Source organism: Pelecanus crispus, chromosome 16 (assembly GCF_030463565.1).
Source record: "Pelecanus crispus isolate bPelCri1 chromosome 16, bPelCri1.pri, whole genome shotgun sequence".
Classification (NCBI taxonomy): Eukaryota; Metazoa; Chordata; class Aves; order Pelecaniformes; family Pelecanidae; genus Pelecanus; species Pelecanus crispus.
In genome coordinates, this window is record NC_134658.1 from 1,616,641 (window position 1) to 1,636,779 (window position 20,139).

At 47.5% G+C, this 20,139-nt stretch overlaps 2 protein-coding genes across 8 annotated transcripts in view; both read left to right on the forward strand.

The window, feature by feature from the left end:
- The first annotated feature begins 912 nt into the window (after window positions 1-912).
- PTAFR (platelet activating factor receptor) lies at window positions 913-9,404 on the forward strand. Of its 2 annotated transcripts, XM_075722090.1 has the most exons (3): window positions 913-988; window positions 2,228-2,419; window positions 5,803-9,404. In XM_075722090.1, exon 3 carries the CDS (start codon window positions 5,860-5,862, stop codon window positions 6,913-6,915), a length of 1,056 nt encoding a protein of 351 aa, XP_075578205.1. In that variant the 5' UTR covers window positions 913-988; window positions 2,228-2,419; window positions 5,803-5,859; the 3' UTR covers window positions 6,916-9,404. The 2 variants fall into 2 exon arrangements, with proteins under 2 accessions (XP_075578205.1, XP_075578206.1); XM_075722091.1 differs by lacking the exons at window positions 913-988; window positions 2,228-2,419 and adding an exon at window positions 5,759-5,783 and having other exon boundaries at window positions 5,915-9,404.
- Window positions 9,405-10,171: 767 nt separating this feature from the next.
- EYA3 (EYA transcriptional coactivator and phosphatase 3) overlaps window positions 10,172-20,139 on the forward strand; it is a 59,932-nt gene continuing 49,964 nt past the window's right edge. For 5 of the 6 annotated variants that reach the window (XM_075722102.1, XM_075722104.1, XM_075722107.1 and 2 more), the window contains exon 1: window positions 10,561-10,618. The gene's annotated coding sequence lies outside the window, so the exon portion shown is untranslated. Of the gene's footprint in view, window positions 10,195-10,560; window positions 10,619-20,139 lie in introns of those variants that run through there. The other variant, XM_075722103.1, reaches the window with a different exon arrangement.

Here is a 20,139-nt window from a genome sequence, read left to right on the forward strand (position 1 = left end):
CTGAGTCCCTTGGACACCCCGTGCTGTTGCTGCGTGGGACAAGGGTGATCCCGCAGCAGCTCAGGGCGTGTCCAGCTGTGGTGCCAGTTGTGGTCTCCATGCACCTCTGGGTGTTTTTGGAGCTTCCCCTGAGCAGGGCCCGGAGCAGCAGGACATCCTGGTTTGTGCAGCAGTTTGCTGAGCACTTGCACAACGCCCTGCCAGGCTGGGAGCTCGCTAGGGCTCCTAGTGGCTGCCAGGCAGCCGGGTGCACAGCCTGCCTCTGCTCACCCCGGGGCACCGTGCTGAAGTGCACGCCAGGTGCTTCCCTCTATAATGGCCCTGGGAAAGGCCATCTGCACCCTCTGGAGAAGAGCCAGGGAAGAGCTGACCCAGGCCAAGAAGCCCAGATCAGTGCTGGGGCTTTGCCTGCCCGTGGCTGGGGACATCCAGCCACCAGCATGGACAGAGGGTGGGTCCTGGCACCATGCAGGCTGCCCCGATGCTGCGCAGCCCATCACCTCGAGATGCCTGAGGCAAGGCAAGACAAAAGTCAGCATCTTGGCAAAGCAGCGTTGCTGCTGTCCATCTTGCCCCTCCATCAGTGCCCCATCTCCCTGGCTGATGAGGAGGTTGCTGTGTCCCAGCTCAGAGCCAGGGCTCACCAGCTCAACAGCAAAAGCATGACTTGAAGGTGTCCCAGGGTCTGTGCCAAATCCTGGCTCTCGGAGAAGTTTGGCTGGTGCCCTCAACTGGTGTGGCCCAGGGGACGCAACTCTCAGCCTGTTCCTGGTGGCTCTCCCACGACATGACACCACACCATGGGAGTTTCTGGTGCTCCTCACAGCATGCACATGGCCAGGGCCTACCATGGGCTGTCTGCCATACATGGCATTCCATGAGAAGAGCCAGGAGAGCCAGCCTTCCCAGGAGAGCACCAATGTGGACTGGCCTCTTCTGCTTCCGCTTGGGCCCATGTTGTTCCTCGGCAGCCTTGTTGCAGGCTCAGGTACCTCTTTGTGCTGATGATGGTCTTTGTGGCTCTGTTCCTATGTGTTTCACACTGAACCCAGGCACCAGACTCACTGTTTCAGTTCCTGTAGCTGTCCGCAGGTGTGTGGTTTGTGCAGGACATGGTGCAGATGCTCCAAGCTCACATCTGCACTGTGTGCAGGTGTAAAAGCAGTGTCTGCATGGAGGGCAGGTTAACCATCAGCATGGGAGCTACAACTTGGGATTTACAGCTTAGCTGGGACCATGTGTGCAGCTTTGCTTGTCACTGGTGTCTCCCTGAGCACCTCACCAATTTGCATCATTGTAATGAGTGGTCTTCGGGCTGCCACAAATAATGGTGGTCATGATGTGAAGGTGGGTGAGCCAGGTGAAGAATTGACATGCCGTGGTGTCTCAGTGTCCGCTGAAGGTCCCTGAGATAAAAGGAGACTTGGGATGGCTGGATTCCTCGGTCTGTTTAGCCCCAACACAAATGCGAAGGAGACTCTGCTAGGGAATGAGTCCATGGGATATATGAGTTTCCTGGCACTTCCCATCCTCAAAGTTATTAAGTGAAAGCTCTTCTGGCTTCTGGCATTTATCTGTTTGGAAGAAGGATGCTCAAATGCTGTCTAATCCCAGATCTAACCAGGGACACACAGTGGAGAGGAATGCTCCTGTGAGGATTGGCTGAGGGAACTGGGGTTGTTTAGTCTGGAGAAGAGGAGGCTGAGGGGAGACCTGATCGCTCTCTACAACGACCTGAAAGGAGGTTGTAGTGAGGTAGGGGTCGGTCTCTTCTCCCAAGTAACAAGTGATAGGACAAGAGGAAATGGCCTCAAGTTGTGCCAGGGGAGGTTTAGATTGGATATTAGGAAAAATTTCTTCACGGAAAGGGTAGTCAAGCATTGGAACAGGCTGCCCAGGGAAGTGGTTGAGTCCCCATCCCTGGAGATATTTAAAAGATGTAGATGTGGTGCTAAGGGACATGGTTTAGTGGTGAACTTGGCAGTGCTAGTTTTATGGTTGGACTCAATGACTGACCTTAAAGGTCTTTTCCAACCTAAACGATTCTATGATTCTATGAAAACCCCAAGTTTGCCCTCTTTCAGGATCATCAGAAGTAGAGATACTTTGAGGAAACAGTTTTAAGGACTTTCCAGATCTTTTCTGTGGTTAATTGCCTTCTTTCCTCTACAGCTTATTTTATTTCTCATTTCCTTTGAGCTGATGTCACACATTTCCTCTTCTCTAGTGACTCTGCAGTCATGCTGCAGTTGCTCCCATTCTGGTGTCCCGTTCTTGAGAGCTGCCTGTGTGGAGACCTTCCAGCCCCAGGTCAGAGAAAATAACACTCAGAAGAAGACTGAGCATCCTCAGTAAAACACCCATCACTGCTCTACTAAAGCTGAAGATGGACGTATCGTGCTGAATCCTTTCAACTGTGGTAAGCAGAAAATATACTTTATTAGTACTATTCCTCTTGGAATATACTTTTGCTGATGGCATAGCTTGTGATAGCATGGTCTTTGCACCTTGCAGCCATGAGCCAGTAAATCCTTATTGGGAGAGCATGGCCCACGGGAGAGAGTGTAGACTGGGAGCAGAGTCTGCAGTTGCTTTGGCCATGCTCTGCCCATTACTTCCACCTCTAATTTTGCATACAATGGAGTTGATGATATAAACCACTTGGGATTATTGGCTGGTGTACTAGTGTACAAGGTAGCGGCTTGGGCGAGTTGCCAGGGATTTTGGTAATGCAGTGCAGCCTGCTGCAGCAGAGAACAGGACCCACACCTGCCAGCCCACACCCTGACCACTGCGCCTGTTCTCCCTTCTGCTGGCACAGACATTATTTACTTGTTTTATACAAAGGGGAACCACTTCAACAGGAGAGGCTGAGTGAGATCCCCCATAAGGTACTCCAGACTCTAGGACTTAGGACATCTCACAAGTATATGGGAGATGTGAGCTCGAGTTCCTCAGGCTGAAGAGGAAAGTGGGTATTGAGTAAATTTAGTGGGGAGTGGTGCCATGCTCTCTTCTAGCTGTGTTTTGTAGAGTATCTGGCTTGACAAGCGAGAAGGCAAAAGCAACTCTTGTGATTCCCTGAAGGACCTTGGCATTGGCACTGCACAGCCTACTAATGCAAATACAGATGAGCTCTACCAAGTGCTTTTGGGGCCAGGGCATGGCTCTGCCATCTCCCACAGCCCACCTTTGCCAGAGATTTCTAGCAGACAACAACGTAGAGCATACCCTTGCATTTATCTCCAGGTCAGAGCGCAGCTGTCTTCTGTGCAGGGCTTTGCAGTGGAGGGGGATGTGCAGGTTCACTCTCCCTTCCACCCCATCTGCTAAATCTGGCAGCTGATGGGCAGGCCTGGAGACCCCACCAGTAAAGTTCAGCAGAGCTCCTGGGCAATGTTTGTAGGCTGCCATGCCCATGTACAGCACCAGCAATGGTGGGGTAGATGGACAGTGCCCCGCAGCACAGCCTCACCCCTTCCCTGAATGTCTGCATCTGCTAGGTGCCCTCGTGAGCTGTGAGATGCAAGCCCTTCCAGCTGGCGTATGTCCTTACCAGAGATGGTCCCTCAGTTGGTGGGAGAGCTGGGCTTGGACACGGACATTTATTTAAGGCCGTGTTGTGACAATTACCACTTTTCATATATAGATGAGGGTGTGGAAACAGATCCATGAGATGACCAGTAGGACTTGCCTTGGGTCCTGCATGAATCAAAGGCAGAACAGGGAACAGAGCGTGGGCCCCTGCCCACTCTGGGACCTCTCTGCAGACCTCTGTGGCCAGACCCCGAGGTGTCATAGCCCAGACCATCCTCACCTCCTGGCGACCACCACCTGAATCAGCCATTACCCTTTAGAGATCAGTGGGTTCTCAGCAGAGTGGCAGAGATCAAGGTGAAAGAGGACAGATACATGTGTCACCTGGCCAACTACTAGTACTGCCACAGCTACTTGTTAATTCACATGGAACATGGCTGAAAGATTGAGTTTAAAGATACTCAAACCCCCGTGCTGCCCACCACGTAGCAGCCTATGAAGGTCCAAGGACAAGTTGTGGATATCTATAGTTGTCATGTCCTTAGGGGACCTGGGAGGGGTGAGGATGGACAGGGTCCAGAAGATGACTATTGCCTTCCTCTCCTAACAACTGGGAAGAAGTACCACGGGGTTTGCAGAATTTTCTGAAGAAAGGGAGAGCTTGTGTGAGCTACAGCTGACTTCCCCATTTGCAGAGGAAAATTGCAAATGTGTGGATGAGGAACCAACAGCACATGGGCACAAAGAGAGACTCAACCCAGAGAGGGTGAGATGGAGGTTCATGCCACTATCTGCTGCTGGGGAAGATCCAGAAAGTTTCAAGGCAGGAGGGTGCCTTCTCAGGAGGCAGCAGTCTTTGGGGGAAAATGCTTGTTGTCCGTGGGGCTGGCAGATCAGAGGCAAGCACATTACAATGTGCAGCACCCGGCATTCCCATCATAACTCACACAAGAAGTTTAGGCTTCATGACTGGTGGTACAGTTTACTCACTCTCAAGGAAAACCACCATGTTCTGCAAATTAGGTTAAAAACCCAGCAAGTTTACCATCAGCGAGCAACCTAATGTCTTTGCCGGTGGCTCTCAAACTGCTTTACCTGTGTTAGTCACTTATCTTCCCATGAAGGAAGAGGGAGAGAAAACCAAGCAGATCTGCAGGACTGTGTCACGGAGAGGTGAGTGCCTGCCCAGAGTCAGACGGGGAGCTGGCACCACAGCCAAGAACAGGTGTGTACGTCCTCTGGATGGTAAAAGTAGCAGGTTAAAGTATACAAGGGATTAGACCAAATCCATGTAAATCTGAGACAAGAACACATGCAGTATTGATGATGCAGGAATTTGGTATGTCCAAACTGTAGGCAAGATCTGAAGAAATACTAACTGAGGTGGGGATTGGTAACATTAAAAACCTGAGGGTATCTCTTTAGGGACAGTGTTTGTCAGCAGCCTCACCAGCGACACAGGAAAATACAGAATTGCTGCTGCGGACACTTGCATTTGATGCAGAAATGGTAGGGGGGAAAGAAACCAGGGAGCCAGATTGGTTTGACAACAACGTGAATTAAAAATGATGGCACTATAGATGACAGCCAGGATTTTAAGAGAGATGAACTGTAGTTAAAATCAACAATGCACCACAAAACATCACCCTGCAGGATTAGTGACTCATCTTTTACATCATTCACTGAGTAAAAAAATTGAGAGCCTATAAAGTGAATGTGAGATCCTACAACTAAGAAAACAAATACAATCTTTACAACTGTAAGAAGGAAAATGTCGGAAAACAAGTAGAGGGCAACTCCGGAAATGGCACTAGTAGATAGTAGATATTTTTAGTAGATATTGTTTCCTTTCTGGAATTTCTACGTAAAAATAAATGTAGGCAAGTTAGAAAGCATTAGGAACCACAGGAGGAAAAACAGAGACCCAGAAAACCTGTTTGCTTGTAGTAAAAGATTAAGAAGCTTGAGACAGTACAGAGTAACAGATAATTTTATCTAAGAACCCTCAAGCAGAAAAGGCTTTTGAGATTAGAGATTAGCTCAGATCTGCACTGCAGCAAACAACCCTGGATGAAGACACAAAGGCTTAGTATGGTGTGGAAATGGTATCAAAGAGAGGACCAAGGGGACAGGGCAGATGTCTGTGGCTGGAGCCGAGGCATGAAGCAGAACTCCTGTGGTTACAGACAGCTGAAAATGAAAGGTGGGTTTTGGCTTAGCAATGGTACCACACCAATCAGCTCATTTTATGCTTTGTATTTTTAGGTAAGAAGAAAAGCTACGGCAGGAAATTCTGCTTCAGGTGTCCCACTCAGCACCACGATGTCTGGAAAGGGTAAAGGTGGTGCTGAAGGTAGTGCTGACATTCAATGCTACATAGACTCTGAGTTTCGCTACAGCCTCTTCACTGTTTTCTACAGCATCATTTTCATTCTGGGCTTTGTTGCCAACTGCTACGTGCTCTGGATTTTCAGCCGTATTTACCCCACCAAGAAACTCAACGAAATCAAGATATTCATGATGAACCTGACAGTAGCTGACCTGCTCTTCTTGGTTACGATGCCAATGTGGATTGTTTACTATCACCACCATGGAGACTGGATCATGCCTGAGTTCCTCTGTAATGTGGCTGGCTGTTTATTTTTCGTTAACACCTACTCTTCTGTTGCCTTCCTGATGGTCATCACATACAACCGTTACCAAGCCGTGACTAATCCCATTAAAGCTGCTCAGCTTACCACCCAGAGAAGGGGTATCTACTTATCAGCAGCTATCTGGATCATAATAGCGGGCAGCTCTTTGTATTACCTTTTTGACAATAATACTAATCAGGAGGTGACGCATTCGAAGAATTTCACGCGGTGCTTTGAGCGCTATGACTCTTCTGGCAGTGTTTCAGCTGTTCTCGCCATTCATGTCATCATCTGCATCCTCTTCTATATCATTTTCTTTTTTATACTAGGCTGGAACATCATCATCATCAGGACCCTCTTCTCCAAATCAGTGCAGTCACAGAAGAGTGCTCATGTCAAGCAAAGGGCACTCTGGATGGTTTGCACAGTGCTGGCTGTGTTCATCATAAGTTTTGTACCTCATCACATAGTGCACCTGCCCTGGACCCTGACTGTTCTGGAGCAGTGGCAGAGAGAAAACTGTCAGTTGCGCCAACAACTCAATGATGCTCACCAGGTGACTTTGTGCCTCTTGAGTATGAACTGTGTGTTGGACCCAATCATCTACTGCTTCCTCACCAAGAAGTTCCAGAAGCATCTTTCAGAAAACCTGAAAAGCATGAAAGGGAGTCGCAAGTGCTCCAGGCAAACCACTGACACGGTGATTGAGGGCATCATTCACCAAGAGGATGCCATCAGGATCTAGGTCAGCTCTGTTCTGATTGAAGACTGAGATGCATGAATTAGTCACTCATCTTTTCTCAAGAAGAGGCGCTGAGGAACACAACAGAGAACCAAGACATTAAATTTCCTTTTTCCCATTAGAAAGAAGAATGGACGCTCATTTGTTCTATCACACGCAACTGGCAGAACTGGAGGCGGTAATGATCTGGCAGAAAAGCACCTTCTGTCTGGGCTGATGTCCTCATGGGCACTGAGAACAGCTCAGACGATCTGCTTTTACATGAAAGAAATGTGTCATTGAGTCTCTGCAGTGAGCAGCTAGAAGCTAAGTGCGCTGAAGTTACCCATTATGTCAGCCCAAATAGCACCATCCCTGGTCCTTTGCCTGCCCAGCTCCACGAAGAATCCAGTATCAGAACTGTAAGAGACTTCTAAAAGACACAGAACAACAGATTGAGTTGCTAGCATCAAGTGGCTTTTCTGAGAAGCTTGCATGGTTCTGTGAAGAGAGTCTGAGCTGAAAAAACCCTTGAGTGGCTAGAAGGGATGCAGTCCAGGGAGTTCCTTAAATGCCATCAAAGAAGAGATCTGCACCTCTAATCCCTTCTCAGCTACTCGCACAGTCTGCTGGGGTCCATACTTGACACATGTCTGGGAGTAGCTATTACGAACGTTTGCCTTTGCTCCCAGCTCTTGAATCAGTCAAGTAACTGGACTAGTAGGCAAGAAAAGGAAGAGAAATTGCCAGTGCCTCAGCCCCCATCCCCAGATCAGCATTATGTCCAAACAGGACTATTGTCTGCCCTGGCTTCTTGTATGATAGCAGAACTGGCAAACCAGTGGTCTCTTGCACTCAGTATAGCAATTTTTGGCTGACTGCATGTGTCTGTGGAGATCCAATCTCACTTTGGAGGCTCCACATAACAGAAGATTATTGTCAGCACGGGCATTACAATAATACGACGAAAAGCTTAAACCGCTTCAGTATCTTTGTTCTTATTTATTTAAATTAGGGTTGTAGCAAGGAACTGTACATTATTCCTTCCCCCAGCCTTTCTATTTCTGCTACTAAGAAATGAAGCTGACTAGTTCCTGATATCCTACCACACGTGAAGTGTCAAGTCATGGCTACTTTCTGAGTAAATCAGTGCTGCAGTGATACAGTACACTTAACAGACATGTAATTCACGTGCTCCAACAAGATTGGAGACTCCTCACTCAGGGCTGGCTGCAGTCAGTTGGGGCCCAGGGCAAAGCGATTTTCCAGGGGTGCTGAGTTCTGTTACAAATCATGAGACACTTGAGGTTCCTTTTCTGACCCAAATTGCTCAATCCAGCACAGGAAATTGGGCAGGGAAGGGAACTTACTTGTTTTCACAACAGTTTTTTGTTCCCTAAACTACATAGAGTCTGGCTGATGATAGGAATAGTGTATCTGACCTGTGACACTGATTATTCATATGCAAGGACAGCAGCCTTCGTACACCCACCAGAGAATGTGAAATATAAGCTCAAGTCTTTCCAAAGATGAGACCAATATTTGTATCAGACTTTGCCTATATTCAGTGGAGATACAGGTCCTTCAGATGTATCTCCTGAAGATCCTCAGGCAGCTTTTATGCTTACTTGTGTGAATGAGCAAAAGAACTAAGATGTTTCTTCTTCTAACACCATCTGCCAGGGCCAGCCATGCACTCCAGGCCCAGTGCCAGGCAAAGGAAAGAATCTGATCACAATGTGAATGCATTTTCCTCCTGGTCCTGGACTCTGCTTCAGTGATGGCCACTCATAAAAAACCCTGCTGGCACCTCTTAGCAGAGAGGTAATTCCCTGACTACGTCCCTCAGCCCTGAATCTGCAGCCATCCGAGCCACAGCACACAGCAAGGGGGGTGATTTCTGTAATTTAAAAGCCTAAATCCCGCTTGCTGGAGGAATCTGCCTCTGTCCTCCCCAGATGGCACTTTCTGGCAGCTGACAGATGGGACAGAGCTTTCCTCTTCTCCCCTTGCCACCCGATGTGATAGCGGAGCTGTCTGGCTTCACAGCTCCTAAAGCACTGAGCAGACGGAGTTTGGCAACTCTTAGAGGAAATGGAAAGGGATTTTACATGGACATCTGGTAAAAGTGTGATCTTCTATTGATTCCTAGAAAGCATGCAAGAGAGTTTACAGTTGAGGCTACTTACTGTGGGTAAATAACATGCTTTACTCCACAGAAAAGAGCTGTAAGGCCAGTGTGGGCTCAGAGAACAAATATAAACTTGCATCTGAGGAAAAGGGTAAGTGGAGGAAAAAGCCCTGAGGACACTTCAAGGAAGGTGTATTGCAGTCTTTAAGTCAGTAACAATGTGTTCCTAAAAACCTGTCTGAGCTTCTACTTCTGTTCCTGGAATTACTTTCTCCGTTTTAGCACAATGTTGCATTACTCTGCTTTACTTTGCAATAAAATGGATCTTTTTAAAAAAAGTTCTTTTAAATAAAGGGTGTTCCCCAAGTGTTTTGCCCTTTAACTTCTCCCACCTTCTCATCTTTCTGTATTTATACTCCAGCAAAGAGCCTCGGTACCGCGCTGACACAGCTTGATTTCTGTGTTGTGTTACTTTTTTTTAAAATCACCGAGGGAACTCCTGGGAGAGGTGAAATCAAAGGCTCAGCAAGTTTCGACCTGCTAAGAGGGAAGGGGAAAGCAGTAATTTCAGAAAAGAAACAACTTCTGCAAAATCCGCTAGAGCTCTCCAAAACCTAACCCGGCAAAAACCCCCGACCTCTCTGACCCGCACCCAAAGGAAATTTTCTACCGGCGCCCCGTCACGCGGCTCTGACGCCCCGGCCGCCAAGCGACAAGCTGCTTCAAATAACTCGCGTCGCAACACTTCGAGCAGTAGGAGGGCAGGCCAGAGGGACGGCCCTGTCAATGTAACGAAACCAAACCCCAAAGCACAGCGGCAGCGGGGACTCCCGGCCGAGCCGGGGCCGCTGAAGCCCCGTTCGCCCGCTCCCACACGGCGCCGGGCGCTGGCGGGACCGGTTCCCGTTTCAGTGCGGTCGCGCCCGGCACTACCGCGGCGGGCGGCGGCTCCCGGCCCCGGGCCCGGCCCCGGCAGCGGAGGCCGCAGGGCCGCTCCCGCCCTGCGCTGAGGCGCCGCCGCGGCCGCCTTCGGGCCGGCGCCGTCACTTCCGGCGCCGAGCGCGCTGCTTCCGGGCGGCGCTGCGGCGGGCGGGGGCGAGGAGGCGCGGGGCCGCCGCTGCCATGTCCGCTGCGGGACGCGCTCCCGGGCCCGGCTCCGGAGCCGCCTCTCGGTAAGAGCCGGCCGAGGGGGCCCGGCCGCGCTGCGCGCCCGGCGCCGCTGCGGGAGGGCGGCGCGTGGGGCCCCCCCGCCCCGGGCGCGGTTCCCCCCGCGGAGACCCCGGCGCCGCTCCCCCGCCTCGGGCCGGGCCGGGCCCGCTCTCGGCGGCCGCGGGGCGCAGGCCGAGGCGTGTGCGGGCCGTGTGCTCCCGCCCCCTCCCGGAGCGCGGGCCCGCGGGGGCGTCGAAGGGCGCTGCAGGCGGGGCAGGAGCGGCGGTGCCCGGCCCGCTGCCCCCGGGGCACGGCGCGGTGCTCCCAGCAGTCCTGGTGCCCCGGCCGCTGCTGGCGGTGCTCGGGAGAGCTGGGCAGCACCCAGAGGGTGCAGGCAGACACTAACTGACGCCCTTAGCTCCGGTAACGAGGAGTGGCTTGTGCAAGGTAACCGGGAAGAAGAACTCTCTCTGGGTAGCAGAGCATGTGCCCGGGGCTGGGCCGGTGGCTCACAGGCCCGCAGCAGTGAGCTTCAGCTCGGGACAGCCCTGCTCCAAGTGTGTTGGCATTGCAAGGAGATGCTTAAACACGATCTGCACTTTGTAGTCGTTGGATGGATTTAGCCGCTCATACTGGGGCTTGTGCAGGCAGGTCCAAGAGGATGTGTTGGGTTTGGCAGGGCCACGGTCAGTTGGGCTTCGCAAGCTGTGTTGGACCCAGGTTGCTCTACTGGACATTCCTGGTTCTGGGAATGCTGCACAGAACCGCTGAACCTTTATGTGGAGCCAGCTCAAGCACAGCATGCCTTATGAGTTTGGTTTCTGCACTGCATGGTGTGACTAAATTGTTTCCAGACTAGAGCTAGTCCTTGATGCAACGTAGCGGTAGTAATTCAGCTAGAGCATCATACAAAAAAGTCTTGGTGGACCTTGCTTTCCGTATGGAGGTAGCTCTGCTTCTGTTTCTGTGATGCACTTAATCTGTGGTGTAGGAACTTCCAGCTGGTAATTAAAAGTCAACCATACTGATGGAGATAAGATTTTTATGATTATCATTATCTGCCTCTGTTGTTTGGTTTCCTTCAGTTTTGTCTGTTGCGGATTATCTTAAATTCATGACACTGAATAAGATAGGTTTTGTTGAGAATTATAGCAATTCACTTGCCTCAAGTCACTGTTTTCATAATAAGCTACTTTTAAAAATGCATGAAGATAGTGGCTTCCTCAACCTGCAAAACTACTGACCTGTCAGACTGTACCTATCATGTTTTGGGCTTTTTCTTATCACCTCATAGTGCAATACTTACTTGGGCAGTTCTGCAGTCCAACTTTTGCCAGGCAAACAGTGCTACGCAGTACATTTTCGCTGATCTATGTCTAAAAGGTAGCTGAGGTTAAGGTCTAGCGGTTTACAAGCCATTCGAATTACTGCACAGTGTCCTTCTGCAGTTTTCGCCCTCCTCTCAGCTCTTCCATCCAACCTCAGCAGCAGTTATGGCACCTTGGTAACTGTGTATTGTTGGGTTGTATGACAGATTTGATTGAAAAACTGTCATCACTTCCCCATCACAGCTGTATGCGATAGCTGTAATAATTCCTGAGTAATCGGTGACTTTGGAAAGATTTATAGCTTCTCAAAACTTTATGCTGTAAATATCCAGATGTTGAATGAGTTTTGAATTGAGTATGTCAGAGTACACTTTATTAAACGGGTTTCCATGTTTGTGTTAATGGGTTGGAATATCTCTACAGCAGATTAATGTACGATTTCCTAGCTTTCTTGTACCAAAGGGTAGTTACATATGATCAGACATAAAAATGGATAAAATATACTGAAATATTTTAATTGAATGAAAAGCCTAGCAAGTAGTGTGTTCCCGTGTGCAAGTCATGTTTTGCATAAAGATTCAAGGCTTAAAGCAGATAATATGTCATTGTGGATGTGAGTAACTTGGTGCCTATATTCTTAGTTATCAGAAGTAGGATTTTTTTTTTCCCTCCCCCCAAGTCTGTGCTCTTTTTTTTTTTTTTTTTGCTGAAAGGTGCTCCTAGAAAATGGATGCTTGTTAAAACTTGTACTGGGTCTGCGATTGAAAAAGGAGCTGTCAGGATGGAGATGTACAGGAAACTTTTGAGGCCTTAAATGGAATTGTGTCAGGATTTAACAACTGGTGTTTTCTGTATGATCTCGCACCCAGCAGTGTCTACAGACAACCCACCTACAGACAGCATCGTCCCCAGCAGCGGCTCCTGAGTGTTTTTGTTACCTAATCCATGACCAGTGGCACACACTGGTTAGTCGTAAGTTGAGGAAGGTCTCTTTCAGCTTTTTCTTGCTTTGTCTTATCCTTAATTTATTCTCTTTCTTTTATCCTAATTTGTCTGGGAATTTTTCCTTTAGTTGGTTAAAGCACAGCAAAACAAGCATCTCTTCAGCAGCGGCCCCTCTCTAGCAGTGGATTCAAGGATAGTTCATGTGGCCCCTATGACTGGAGGCACTCCAGTACCTGAGGGTGTTACTTCAAAGCCTTTCTTCCTTCTTGCAGCTGCCTCTAGAGCTCTGGAGAAGGAGGTGCTGTAAGGGGTCAGATCTCCTAATGCATTACCCAAACCTGATGTTTAGGACAGTGCTGTGGGCAGAAGACACAGCATGTCATAGCAGGCTCTTCAGTGCATGGTGTCATTTTGATCCACACCAGTCACTGCTGTCTTGTCTTTTCCAGGTTGTCACCGATCAGTCCGGTAACTGGGCAATGTAACTAAAAACCAAGCTTTGTACTTAGAAAAATAATTTAGTATTGTGGTGAAGCTGATTGGGAACTTTTTCCATCTCTTAGATAAACTCTTCGGGTTAAAGGTATGGCTAGTCTAGTTTCAGAGGTGATTGAACAGTTCTTCAGTTTTGCAGAAGATGAGTCTCTCCTGAGTTGAGACCCATCTGCAGGGCTGTTCTCACATCCCAAGAGCTTCCTTCTGAGCCTTGAAGTTTGTGGTGTTTGTGTTTGAGTATCATAGAATCATGGAATGCTTTGGGTTGGAAGGGCCCTTTAGAGCCCACCCAGCCCAACCCCTTGCAGTGCCAGGGACAGCTTTAACCAGCCCAGGGTGCTCAGAGCCCCGTCCAGCCTGGCCTGGGATGTTGCCAGGGATGGGGCCTCCACCGCCTCTCTGGGCAACCTGTGCCAGTGCTTCACCACCCTCATGGTAAAAAATTTCTTCCTTATATCCACTCTAAATCTATCCTCCTTCAGTTTAAAACCATTAGTCCTTGTCCTGCCACAGCAGGCCTTGCTAAAAAGACTGTCCCCACCTTTCCTACAGGCCCCCTTTAAGGACTGAAAGGCCGCACTAAGGTCTCCCCGCAGCCTTCTCTTCTCCAGGCTGAACAACCCCAACTCCCTCAGCCTGGCCCCGTAGCAGAGGGGCTCCAGCCCTCGGATCATTTTTGTGGCCTCCTCTGGACCCGCTCCAACAGGTCCATGTCCTCCTTCTGCTGAGGGCTCCAGAGCTGGACGCAGGGCTCCAGGTGAGGTCTCAGCAGAGCGGAGCAGAGCAGAGGGGCAGAATCACCTCCCTCGACCTGCTGGCCACGCTGCTTTTGATGCAGCCTAGGATAGGGTTGGCTTTCTGGGCTGCCAGTGCACATTGCCGGCTCATGTCCAGCTTTTCATCCACCAGTACCCCCAAGTCCTTCTCCGCAGGGCTGCTCTCAATCCCTTCATCCCCCAGCCTGTATTGGTATCAGAGGCTGCCCCGTCCCAGGTGCAGGACCTTGCACCTGGCCTTGTTGAACGTCATGATGTTCACACAGGCCCACCTCTCCAGCTTGTCCAGGTCCCTTTGGATGACATCTCGTCCTTCGGGCATGTCAGCTGCACCACTGAGCTTGGTGTCGTCTGCAAACTTGCTGAGGGTGCTCTCAATCCCACTGTCTATGTCATTGATGAAGATACTAAACAGCACTGGTCCCAGTACGGACCCCTGAGGGACACCACTTGCCATTGGTCTCCATTCAGACATCGAGCCGTTGACCACTACCCTCTGGATGCGACCATCCAACCAATTCCTTACCCACCAAACAGTCCACCCATCAAATCCATATCTCCCCAATTTAGAGAGAAGGATGTTGTGGGGGACTGTGTCAAAGGCTTCACAGCAGTCCAGATAGATGACATCTGTTGCTTTTCCCTTGTCGACTGATGCAGTCACTCCTCCATAGAAAGCCACTGGGTTGGTCAGCCAGGACTTGCCCTTGGTGAAGCTGTGCTGGCTGTCTCGAATCACGTCCCTGTCCTCCATGTGCTTGAGCACAGCTTCTAGGAGGATCTGTTCCATGATCTTCCCAGGCACAGAGGTGAGGCTGACAGGTTGGTAGTTCCCAGGGTCCTCCTTTCTTCCCTTTTTCCTGGCAGTCCTGTTTCTCTGAGAGTCACCAGCTGGACCATAACAGAAAGTGTACGGCAGCTTTAAACCTTGGGTGATGGTTCATATTTCTATAAATACCATACTATCGTATGTAATTCCATTTTGAAGATTCTACAAATCAGTCTCATACTAATGTCTTTTCTGTGACAATTTTTGTGACAATTCTATTTGAGCGATCTTAAGAAATTTTTCCTTAAATACGATTGGTTTAAGATGATCAGGGTAGAAAAATGCATATTCAGGACCAGGATCATTTGAAAAAATAGGTGATTAATTATTCTTCAGAGCAGAAAAGAAAGTGACAGCTGTTTTCAAAACCACGTGGAAGTATTCTGAAGTAGACTCAATCACTGGTTTCCTATCACAATTTCCCCACGCTGCTTTTCTTGGTAAAGACATAGTTCTTCTTGTATGCCTGTTGGGGAAAATACTGTCACAGGAAACAGCCCCATTGGGTCAAGGCTTTTAAAGTTAACATAGAAGTTTGGTCCCATTTGCAACACATCTGATGTTTTGTTCATTACCTTTGTGACAGCTCTTGAAATTTTGGAAGCCATTGCCTTCATTATTCTTTGCACTTTAAATCCCCATTTCCTGTCCATCCAGAACTTTTGGGGTATAGGGAGGGGAGCTGGCCTTTCTAGAAGATAAAGGGACTCAGAGTAACAGGGACTACTTTTTTTTCTTCATTAGCTTGGCTGGTATTCTGGAGAACTATAAAGACACACGAGATTTAATTCTTCTTTTGCTACTCTATCAATTTTTTTTTCTATCCAGTAGTTAGCTCTCATGCCAAGCCTGCTGCTACATTGACCTTTCTGGATACGAGGAAAAATGAATTCTTCTGGCTTAAAAAAAAGCTCTAGAAGTTAAAAAATACTCACTCTTGCCTGACCTGAAGAAAGCCAAAAAGTCCCCATGAATCAATGATACCACTGCTCTCAGCATTTTAAAATAAGATAGCAAAAGTAGTTTGACAGTTCTCTGAATTATTAATCTGTGTAGTAGCTTTCCAGGACCTAAAGAATTTAACTTTATGTTGAAGAAAAAACAGCGCCAAGTTCTTGAGTAAGTTTCCCTAATCTCTGAATGAAATGACCTTTTTTGTGGATGCTGTTATAAAAAACACATATAATTGGTCTTTACTGAAAGTGTTAGTTCTCACTGAACTACTACCAGAATCCAGTGTATGTCATGCAGCTTCTTTTTCCAGTGAGGGAAGCAAAAAGTGGCCTAGTTCAAGAGAGTTTTTGGCAGACTCCATTAGTCAAAGATGACAGCCCTTTGGGGAGTTTCTTGGCGTTGACAGATTTTGAAGCTAAAAGGCAGCAGAAAGTGCGGTGGACTGTTCCTTCTCAAAGGTTACCTGCGACGTGGTAAGCAAGAAGATACTAAGTCCTCGGGCTCTCGTTCAGCCTGAAGGCCTGTGTCATCCTGCTGCTTCTGCTGAAGCTTCAGTCCTGTTAGGCACTCGCCCGGGCGCCTGGCTTCACTGGGGATGGTCACAGGTATCAGAGCTACCGGGGCTCCGAGAGCTGCGAAAACGAATTGTGCCTGCGTTCCTTGCCTGCCCCAGTTGTGAAATAAAACCGATTGTAACTTAACAGAGTGTAGGGTTAAACAGTCTTTGATTACGACTGCAGTAGTTTGCATAATGTGATTCACTTTGCAGCTGGTGTCAGCTAAAATTAAAATGCACAATATTATCACTTGCCACAACTCAACTAATTACAGATATCTTGGTAAAACAATGACCTGGTCATTCGTCTGTCTGCATTCATTTTGCAGTCTAGATTTTCTGCAATCATCAGAAACGTCAGAACATACAGCACTATTTTTGCTAGGATTTATTTGTTGTCTGGTTAGGGATTAATTCTCAATGACAAGGTCTAAAGAAAATGTATTTATAGTAACAAAGATATCTTCATGATCTTGTTTGTTTTCTCCTGGAATCAAGCAATACTTGCACCTACCACAAGGTTAGAGGATGTGGTTTGCATGATGCCTGTAATTCACTCTCTGTTTTTTGTTTTGGTTTGTTTGCTTTTTAAGTGTTGACCAGAGAAAAACACACACACGCTGTGGAAAGGTGCAGACACGAAGTTTGAGTCTCTTCTTGTGACCACAGTTGTGTGAACCCTGAAGTCTCCTGCTTTTCTTTATCTCATCTCTTTTTTTTTTTTTCCTCCTTAAAAGCTGTAACTCAGGAAATGCAGTAAGTTTAAAAAAACCCAAACAACAAACCAACCTCCTCCCCCCCCCCCCCCCCCCCCCCCCCAAAAAAAAAAAAAAAACCCTCTTGATGGCTCTTCATCAACCCCTGTTGACTGTTTTGTTGCTCTCTGTGATATGTGTGGTTGCCATTTGGCTGTATCTGGTAAAGTAGTCTGACTGAGACCCCTGTGGATCAAAACAAATCTCAATCAAGGCATCTTATGCTATTAAAATGTCAGACGTTTCCTGCTGTGTTTCCTTTGTCCATATCTTTGGTATGTGTCGTCCTGTTCCTTCAGGGCCTTCAAATGATTTTTTCTGTTTGTAGCAGAAGTTGAATGTGCATTTGGCAACCCTGTAGTGTTTGCTGCTTGTGAATGAGCCCCGAGGCTCACTAATTGCAGTAGTGAGTAGTAATCCACGTTGGGGTACTGAATGCACTGCTTTTCTGCGTTTAGAAGGCTTGGAAGAATGCAGGGAGCAAAAGCTATCTTTCTCTATAGTAAAGAAAAAGTTTCAAGTAGGTCAAGTCTGAGGACTGAAAGCTTATGTCACCACAATTTTGTTGTCTGAAGTATGTTTTTGTTTTCAGGAGAAGAGAGTTGTTGATTAGAATGAGTCATTGTTTTTAGAAGTTAATATATTTCAATACTCTTGGACTGAAAATATTTTGTGGAGGCTAAATATAAAAAGCTATGTAATGACTAGACTGGCAGCTAGATAATTCAAATAAATACTGGCATGAAGGAGAAAAAAGAAAATGGGGATGGAAGGACAACAGGGAAGAGAAAGGAAATGTGAATCTGTTTTTTACTGTGAAAGTTTTGTTGTCCTGGCTGCAAGATCTTTTGAGGCTTGTGTAGAAACTTTGTGCTACTTTGTGCATTTGAATGTAGCTTTTTTACTGGTTGGCCTAGTCTGGAGCATAGGTGGGATAGAAGCACTCACAGTAAATAAAATAACAGCACCTTTTCTTTTATAAAAATAATGCACGACATACTCAGGATCAGCTCAGAGTTTCTTAGGTTGCACACCAGTTGGTCACTGGTAGCACATGTTAATTACGATGCACACTGAAGAGGACCTGAACTAACATGAAAGAGAATGAGAATTGGGAGAAATGGGGCCTTTAGGGTAGATTTGAAAAAAAAAGTCATCACTCATTTCTTTGCCAAAATTGTACCTAGCAGAGGAGATGATGCTTCCATTTGTGAGATGTTAATTCTTACTTGAAACTTCACTGACCTGCCAATAGCAGAGAGGGAAAAGGATTTTGCCAGTGAGCTGTAGCACGAAGCAGCAAATCTTTTGCGATCTAAGTCTGCATTTGTTTGATACCTGTTGATACTACTGTAATGCGAAATGTAAGTTTGGGGGTTGTTGAATTCCAAATGGAACGTGTTCATTCTTGTTTTGGGTGATCTGTGACACAATAGTATTAACTAGTTGTAGATACTGTAATCATCTCAAGTATTTTAAGTGTGATTGGGGATGTTCTGATGGTGGTGGTTATGGGGAGCTAGCCCCACAGTTACGCTGTCCATGCCGTAACAAGTGTCTCTGAGATGAGGTGGAAGGGGGCTTTCACCAGGATGTGGTGGTGCCGGGGTACCAGCTGTACAGAAATGGTGGGGCAGGGTGTATAGTGGGAGATGGGCACTGTGCATGAAGGATTTTTATAAAGGGTAACAGCATTACAAATACAGGAAAGGAGAAGCACTGTTCGGTCTGTACGGGTGGAAATCTCAGACCTTAAATGTACTACTAGGATTATACTGGCAACCCCTGGAGCAGAGCAGTGATAGTGATCAGGAGCTATTAAGTGAGATCAGAGAAGCTGCAAATTTGGGAGACTTATAGTGGGAGTTTTCAATTACCTGGAGACCGGTTCTGTGCCTCATCAGGAGGGGAGGGAGAGAGACCATTCTTCTAACTCAATAAATGGCTGCTTCCTACAGCAACCAAGTTTAAACTGACAAGTGAAGCTGCTTTTTGGAGTGTTGTGATGCGTAGGACCTACTTTAAGCTAGTAGTGGGATGGCTTATAGCAACTGCAGTACAATTAGGTAGAACTGAGTAGAAGGGGATAGCAGACAAAATAAATCCAGCACATGGATATTCGATTTCAAGAAATTAAAATACCTAAAAATGAATCAAGTAGTTTAAAAATCCCCCAAACCATAAAAAGATCTGCCCAGGAAGTGAGCAGCCTACAGGGAGCTTGGAGTCTGTTTAAAACATACTGTGTCAGAAGCCAAGATACACCATTTGAAAGTGAACAAATTGGTCCCCCACAAAAAATCCCTGCATGGCTCCATGGGAAAGCTAAAAAGCCATCATGGGGAAAAGGTGAGCATTTAAAAAGTGGAAAGCATGGCAGGTGAGAACAGGAAAATCTGTAGCATGGCAGGTGAAATGTAAAAGGAGAATTCAAAAGGGTGAAAAGGAAGTTGAAGAGCACCTTGCACAGGAGGCTCAAACCAGTAGTAATACGTTCTCTGAATCCATCAAGAGCAGGAGTCCAGGTAGTGTTTGTGTGGGTCTGCTTGGTGACCAAGGGTGGTGGAACAGGCACCTGGGGATGGTAAGGTGTAACAGAGACGCTCGGTGAATTCCTTGTTGTCACTGTTACTGCTAAAGATGGTCTCTAGAGGACATCCTGGGAACGCCATACAGGTGACTGACTTCTGGCAGCAATAAGGTGATAGGGTTATAAAGGACAAAATCACTGCTTACTGGAAAATATAGTCCATTAGAAAAGAGTCAGCATGGCTTCTATAAAGGGAAATTCCGCCTTGTTAATGTACTGGAGTTCTGCAAGCGCATGGGTGGAGGCAAGCAACAGGTATAATCGAATTTTCAGGAAAACATTTGACAAAGTTGTATTAAAGAAGCTAAGTTTCCCCAGGCTTGGAGGAGAGGTTCTCTATCAATGGAAAGCTGGTGAAAGCATAGATTTGGGCTGCAGGGGACCTCATGAGCTGGCCTCCTTCAGTCTCCTGCTCACAGGAGGTAGGTTGTTCAGGAACTTGTCCACTGGGGTTTTGAAAATGTGGAAGGGTGGACATTTCACCACCCATGTGGGTCACTCTTCCAGTGCAGACCACTCACACGGTGAATAGATTTTTCCTCATGTCAAATGGGAATTTTCCTTGTTGCAGTTTATGACCATTACCTCTTTCTCTAGGCACTTGAGATGAGTCTGGCTGTGTCTTTTCTATCATATCTTTTTAGCCTAGCTTGAGACAAGCCTTCATTGCTGCCAGGACTCACAGCTGACTTGTATTGAACTTCTCGTCCACCAGGATCTCCAGTTTCTTTCCTGCAGAA

Bases quoted from the DNA above. Each gene is read 5' to 3' on its own strand.
- PTAFR (XM_075722090.1), top strand. From the start codon at position 5,860: ATGTCTGGAAAGGGTAAAGGTGGTGCTGAAGGTAGTGCTGACATTCAA.